General features: G+C 51.7%; 1 protein-coding gene across 1 annotated transcript in view; it reads left to right on the top strand.

Moving 5' to 3' along the window:
- The first annotated feature begins 3,978 nt into the window (after positions 1-3,978).
- FBXO38 (F-box protein 38) overlaps positions 3,979-7,252 on the top strand; it is a 154,037-nt gene continuing 150,763 nt past the window's right edge. Inside the window, exons 1-2 of the mRNA XM_075344640.1 lie at positions 3,979-4,069; positions 4,674-4,832. Coding sequence (XP_075200755.1) covers positions 4,705-4,832 — 128 coding nt within the window. The 5' untranslated portion in view covers positions 3,979-4,069; positions 4,674-4,704. The remainder of the gene's footprint in view (positions 4,070-4,673; positions 4,833-7,252) is intronic.

Here is a 7,252-nt window from a genome sequence, read left to right as displayed (position 1 = left end):
TGTGGTTGATGACTCTAAGGGAGATATCAGGACCCCCTGACCCAAGTGGAGAAGGGGCTGTGGATTTATCCATATGGGATCCCTCCACCCATGACTCAGTACAGGGAAGAAGGAGGGGGAGTGCAGAGTACTTATCTTGAAGACACGGCTTGTCCTGAGGTGATCCTGGATCCATCCTGGAAGGCGAGCGAAGACATCTCGACGGTCGTCCCGGGCATAGTCGAAGGGAGACCGGAGGGGTACCTCTCCATCCCAGGTACGGTCTTCGTCCTCCTACCCCACAATCGGGCTCGGGAGCGAGAGAGTTGGGGAGGGGGGCAGGACGCTCCGCCTTTATCAACGACGTCGCACTTTTCCTCACTGCGGATGCACCTCGAACACTCTTCTGTGTTGGAGGGGCTGGGTTCACTGCCAGACACGGAGGACAACAGTAGTGGCGGACGGACCCCACTCTGTGCGACCGTTCTCTAGGGGGGAGAGCAGGGTGAGCGATTGCACCCTGTCGCCCGACGAGCTGTGTCTGAAAAAAAAAAAAAAAATAATAGGGAAAACATTAATAAAACACAACAATACAAACCTGAGGGGCTGAGAGCAGCCTCTGCGTGTCCAACCTCCTCGGACACTAAGGCTGCTTTCACACATCCGGTTTTTGCCGTGCGGATCAATACGGCGCTCTGCAGAAAAAACGCAACAGTTTTTTTTGCCACCGGTTGCGTTTTTCCCCGCATAGACTTGCATTAGCGCCGTATTGTGCCGCATGGCCTTGCGTTGCGTCCGGCTTTTGCCGGATCCGGCATATTTAGCCCATGCGGCGGCCGGATGTAACGTTGCCTGGCATTTTATTGTGCGGCGAAAAAAACGCATCGCGATCCAGCGCGATTCACAATGCAAGCCTATGGACGCCGGATGCGGCGTCCTGCGGCAAAAAACGCATCCGGCCGCCGAATGCGTTTTTTTTGTACTGTGCATGCTCAGTATCAAGCCGCATCTGTGAAAAACCGGATGGGCCGCATGGAAAAACTTATGCAACGGATCCGTTTTTTTTCGCCGCATCTGTTGCATATGTTTTTGAGCCGGATTGTGCCGCTCAGCACAAACCGGATGTGTGAAAGCAGCCTAAGCAAAAACTGATCTCCTCAGCTCCGGTCAGTGGGTGTATAATACTGGGGAGGAGCCAACTTTTTATTTGCATAGTGTCAGCCTCCTAGAGCCAGCAGCATACACCCATGGTTTCCTGTGTCCCCCAATGAAGCGAGAGAAAGTTAATTTTTTTCTCATTAATGTAGACTCTGCACCCCATCTTGACAGAAAAACAAACAAAAAACAGAAATTCAAATGTATTAAACAAGAAAAACTGAAATATCACATTGTCATAAGTATTCAGACCCTTTGCTCAGTATTGAGTAGAAGCACCTTTTTGAGCTAGTACAGCCATGAGTCTTCTTGGGAATGATGCAACAAGTTTTTCACACCTGGATTTGGGGATCCTCTGCCATTCTTACTCGCAGATCCTCTCCAGTTTCATCAGGTTGGATAGTGAGCGTTGGTGAACAGCCATTTTCAGGTCTCTCCAGAGATGTTCAATTGGGTTTAGGTCAGGGCTCTAGCTGGGGCCAGTCAAGAATGGTCACAGAGGTGTTCTGAAGCCACTCATTTGTTATTTTAGCTGTGTACTTAGGGTCATTGTTCTTGGAAGATGAACCTTCAGTCAAGTTTGCATCCAGGCTGCATCCAGGACCCGGCGCGCCCGGAGCCACAGGCTGCATCCAAGACCCGGTGCCTCATCGGCCACAGGCTGCCTTCAGGACCCGGCGCCTCAGGCTGCCTCCAGGACCCGGCGCCTCAGGGGTCACAGGCTGCCTCCAGGACCCGGCGCCTCAGGGGCCACAGGCTGCCTCCAGGACCCGGCGCCTCAGGGGTCACAGGCTGCCTCCAGGGGCCACAGGCTGCCTCCAGGACCCGGCGCCTCAGGGGCCACAGGCTGCCTCCAGGACCCGGCGTTTCAGGGGCCACAGGCTGCCTCCAGGACCCGGCGCCTCAGGGGCCACAGGCTGCCTCCAGGACCCGGCGCCTCAGGGGCCACAGGCTGCCTCCAGGACCCGGCGCCTCAGGGGCCACAGGCTGCCTCCAGGGGCCACAGGCTGCCTTCAGGACCCGGCGCCTCAGGGGCCACAGGCTGCCTCCAGGACCCGGTGCCTCAGGGGCCACAGGCTGCCTCCAGGACACCTAGCGCTTCAGGTGTCACAGGCTGCATCCAAGACCCGGCACCTCATGTGCTTCAGGCTGCCTCTAGGACCCGGCGCCTCAGGGGCCACAGGCTGCCTCCAGGACCCGGCACGTCAGGGGCCACAGGACCCGGCATCTCCGGAGCCACAGGCTGCCTCCAGGACCCGGCGCCACAGGCTGCATCCAATACCAGGCACCGCAGGAGCCACAGGCTGCATCCAGGACCCGGTGCCTCAGGAGCTATAGGCTGCATCCAGGACCCGGCGCCTCAGGAACCACAGGCTACATCCAGGACCCGGCGCCTCAGGAACCACAGGCTACATCCAGGACCCGGCGCCTCAGGAACCACAGGCTGCATCCAGGACCTGGCGCCTCAGGAACCACAGGCTGCATCCAGGACTCGGCGCCTCAGGAACCACAGGCTGCATCCAGGGTCCGGCACCTCAGGAGCCACAGGCTATATGCAGGACCCAGCACCTCATGTGCTTCAGGCTGCATCCAGGACCCAGCGCCTCAGGAACCACAGGCTGCATCCAGGACCCAGCGCCTCAGGAACCACAGGCTGCATCCAGGACCCAGCGCCTCAGGAACCACAGGCTGCATCCAGGACCCAGCGCCTCAGGAACCACAGGCTGCATCCAGGACCCAGACCCAGCGCCACAGGCTGCATCCAGGACCCAGACCCAGCGCCACAGGCTGCATCCAGGACCCAGCACCACAGGCTGCATCCAGGACCCAGCACCACAGGCTGCATCCAGGACCCAGCACCACAAGCTGCATCCAGGACCCGATGCTTCCGCAGTCACAGGCTGCATCCAGGACCCGGAGCCTCAGGAGCCACAGGCTGCATCCAGGGTCCGGCACCTCAGGAGCCACAGGCTATATGCAGGACCCAGCGCCTCAGGAGCCACAGGCTGCATCCAGGGTCCGGCACCTCAGGAGCCACAGGCTGCATCCAGGGTCCGGCACCTCAGGAGCCACAGGCTATATGCAGGACCCAGCGCCTCAGGAGCCACAGGCTATATGCAGGACCCAGCGCCTCAGGAGCCACAGGCTGCATCCAGGGTCCGGCACCTCAGGAGCCACAGGCTGCATCCAGGGTCCGGCACCTCAGGAGCCACAGGCTATATGCAGGACCCAGCGCCTCAGGAGCCACAGGCTGCATCCAGGACCCAGCCACAGGCTACATTCAGGGTCCGGCAACTCAGGAGCCACAGGCTCAATCCAGGAGTCAGTTGCCATTTATATCAATGTTCCTGAACCATTTAGGTCTGCAGGTGTTAGAAAACTACAAGTCCCATCACGCCACTGACAGCTGGGCATGAGAGTTGTGGTTATGGAGCAGTCGGAGAGCCACAGGTTGGAGAACACTGATCTATCTATCCCTTAGCTAGAGAGGTGTGAGGCAGACGGCGCCATTCGCTTATCACTGCTATATAAGGATTCTGTGGAGAGAGTATAACCTCCATACACAGCACCATTATCCCGAGCTCTATTTCTGTTGGGGTCTAGGCTACACTGACTGCCACTCAGGACGGGGATAACTGAAGCAACCCCTCGCTCCTCCAGCTGATAGTAGCAACGTGACGTCACGCAGTTCAGCCACGTGCTAATCATCTACCAATGAAAGCTCTCTTCGGCTCTCGTGCTTCCCCTGTATACAGTAACGTCTCATTTGCTGTTGGCTTTGCACATAGCGGCCGCTGATTGGCTGTATTTGGAGCAGGGGCGGGGCTCAGTCAGGAAGTGTTTGCCTTGCCTGTCTGTACCTGTTTCCGGTGCCCACAGAAGCTCAGCAGCTGGACGGCCGGGGGCCGGCTCCTACCGCTCACCTGGCAGGGAGGTAAAGTCAGTGGAGATGATGGCCGTCATGTCCTTGTATGCAGGGAAACACGCTGATACAGAAGCTCCCTGCTTTACTACAGTTGTCATGCTGCTTTACGGCTTGTTTTCCACTTATTGTTGTGTAAAGTTTCCCGTGTGGGCTGAGGAGGTGTCCTCCATGTGTGCTCCGCACCGTACACACAGGGGGGCTGGACGCGTCTGTGTAGCTGGTTGTCACTACAAGTCCCAGCAGTTGTAATGCACTGCTCTATGTGATAGACTGAAAGGGGATATTCACACTTGTCCGTCCCAAGACTGATATGAACGACATCTATGACCTCTTTGGGCTTAAAGGCAGACTGTCAGCACAGAATGACTGTTCAAACCAAGCACAGGCGCTCGTGCATCATGGTGGGGTCAGTCATTTCCCACCTGCTTGTTTTCCCAAATATAAACTCCTTACAGATGTTGTCCCTGGTGGGATTTGAACCCAGGACCCAGAGTGCTAACCACTGAGCCACCGTGCGGCTCATTTTATTTATAACCAGAAATCTTACCCTTTAGGTGACCGTAGCCTTGTATTCTTTGTATAAACTCTCTTCTTTTGGCTTTTTCTTTTCTAGGAAAGGTGTTCAAAAATTTCCAGTTTTGAAGATGGGGCCCCGACGGAAATCAGTAAAAGGATGCAGAATTAACGGGGACAATGACGAGATTGGCAAATCTGGTGATCCTAAAGATTACATGAATCAGCTCTCCCATGAAGTGCTTTGTCATATATTTAAGTGAGTGCTGCTGTTTTTATATACAGATTCTTGGGAATTGCTGGATCTCGTCTGTAGCGTTTTCGGCCGAATGATTACCTGTAAATTGTATGGTTGTAGATTTTCTTGAGTAGCAGACGTCATTATTAGTTAGGCTAGTTTCACACATCCGGCATTTCGCCGGTTTGCCGTATCCGGCGCACTCCAGTACAATGTGATACAGTACAATGGCAGCGCGGTAACTTCCGGGTCACATGACAGCATGTGACCGGAGCTTGTCGTACTGCCATTGTACTGTATCATACTGTACTGGAGTGCGCCGGATACGGCAAACCGGCGAAATGCCGGATGTGTGAAACTGGCCTAAAGGCACATTAGGCAAGAGATCAGCAGTAAATGGCAATCAGTAGATCACTCATTCCCAGCCTATGTAAGCACAAGGGAAATAAGGCTTGGTTCTTTATGAGCTGCAAAGCTTTTTTTTTTTTTTTTTTTTTTTTTTTTTTCATGGTTAAACATAAATTCACTTAAATAATTATTAGTTATTTGCATGTTTCTCTATAAAATGTAAAACTATATAGCTAAGGCTGTGTGCACACGGTGAGTATTTGGTGCAGAAATTTTCTGCATCAAATCGTCATCTTCTGCAAGAAAAACGCAGTGCGTTTTTTGACGCATTTTTGGTGCGTTTATTTTCCATAAGGAAGTCAATGGGTAGAAGGGCTGGCTGAAAAACGCACTAGGAAGTGACATTAGTGATTATATATATTTTTATTATCTTAATTTTCTGTATCAAATTTGCATGGCAAAGCTAAACAACGAGCGTACAACACTCCAGAATTTGCATAGACTTTGCTGGCATAAGGATAGGCATGCAGATTTGTGACAACTGCACCAAAAATCGCATTAAAAAAATAAAGCATAAAAAACGCAGTGTGTGCACATGGCCAAACTACTTTCTTAACTGAGCTAGTTTAACATGGAAACGTCACAGGCTTGGGTCATGGCCTCAGCATCTACTTCTGTGATCAGCTTTAACATCCATATGACAAACGTCTGTACAATATAACAGTATCACTCAAAAGGCACACATGTACATCAGGAACAACTTCTAACTTCCAGTTGTGGCTATATGTTGATTACACTCTAATCTACCTCTCTTGCCCAGACGTCAGCTCTCTGCTGTCCAGATCCCAGAATGTCTATCAGCTGTCAGAAGTCCGCTGCCTCGGAGTAACCCTAGACTCTGCCTTATACTTTAAGCCATATATCCAAGCTTTTACCACCTTCTGACACCTCCAACTCAAAAATATTTCCAGAATTTGTCCCTTCCTCAACCTTCAGTCTACAAGCTCTCATCATCTCCCACCTTGACTACTGCAATGTCCTCCCTTGTGGTCTCCCAACTAAAACTCTCGCACCTCTACAGTCCATACTTAGTTTGTCCAAGAGTTAGTTTTTATTTTTTAGGCACATAATAAGAATAACCGACAAGTAGTTGCTAACAGAGACAACTATCTGCCTGTTGTACTCAAAGCTTCCTCATGTCAACAGAGCAGTTCTTTTTCTTCTGAGCTGCTCTGTTAGCGAAGTGTTACTGCTAACGTCATGCTGAATGACAGCCGGCTGCCTGCAGTTAGGCAGTGAATGCAGTCTGTCAATCAGCATGACGTTGGCAGTCATGGAAAAGAAGCCGCTGCTCTGTCAATGTGATATCAGCGGAGGCCGCCGAATCACCAGCAGGAGTGGTCTGTGACCGTTCTGTGCCAACAGAGATTGGTGCCAGGTATACCACGCTGGTAGTTAGCACCTACCTGTTAGTTTTTAGGCACATTATATAAAAATGAAGTCCCAAATATGCCTTTTAACTCTACTGCCCGATTAATCCACCTCTCTCCTGGCTTCTCTTCCTCCTCTGTGCTCTTCATATCCCTGCATTGTCTCTCAATTTCCCTTCAGAAATAGTTTAAACTACTAAGCTGTCCATAATCTGTCTCCTCCATATATTTCCGATCTAATCTCCCGATATATCTTCCCAAACTCCTATCCTCACAAAACCTCCTTTCCTTTTCCACTCTTGTATGTTCCTCATCCAATCGCTTCCATGATTTCTTCCATGGTTCCCCCATCCTCTGGAATTCTGTGCCCTAACACGTCCAATGGTCTCCAACATTTGGAACCTTCACAGGGAACTTTAGATATCTCTTCAAGAAATCTTACAGCCTGCAATCACCCCGCTGCCATCTCATTACCAATGGATCTGCAGCAATCCGCCAACCTACCGTCTTTCCTAATTTGCTTTGTAAGCCCACAAGGCCAGGGCCTTCTCCCCTCTGTACCAGTCTGTCATTTTTAGTTTACTTAAAAGAAAAAAAGTTTTGGTACCGTGTTAACCAGTTGAAAAATGATAGAAATAAAATATTAATCTTGTAGTTCTGATC

This window comes from Anomaloglossus baeobatrachus, chromosome 4 (assembly GCF_048569485.1).
Source record: "Anomaloglossus baeobatrachus isolate aAnoBae1 chromosome 4, aAnoBae1.hap1, whole genome shotgun sequence".
NCBI classification, from domain to species: Eukaryota; Metazoa; Chordata; class Amphibia; order Anura; family Aromobatidae; genus Anomaloglossus; species Anomaloglossus baeobatrachus.
Note: the sequence above shows the minus strand (reverse complement) of the source record. Positions and strands in the feature narration are given on the sequence as shown.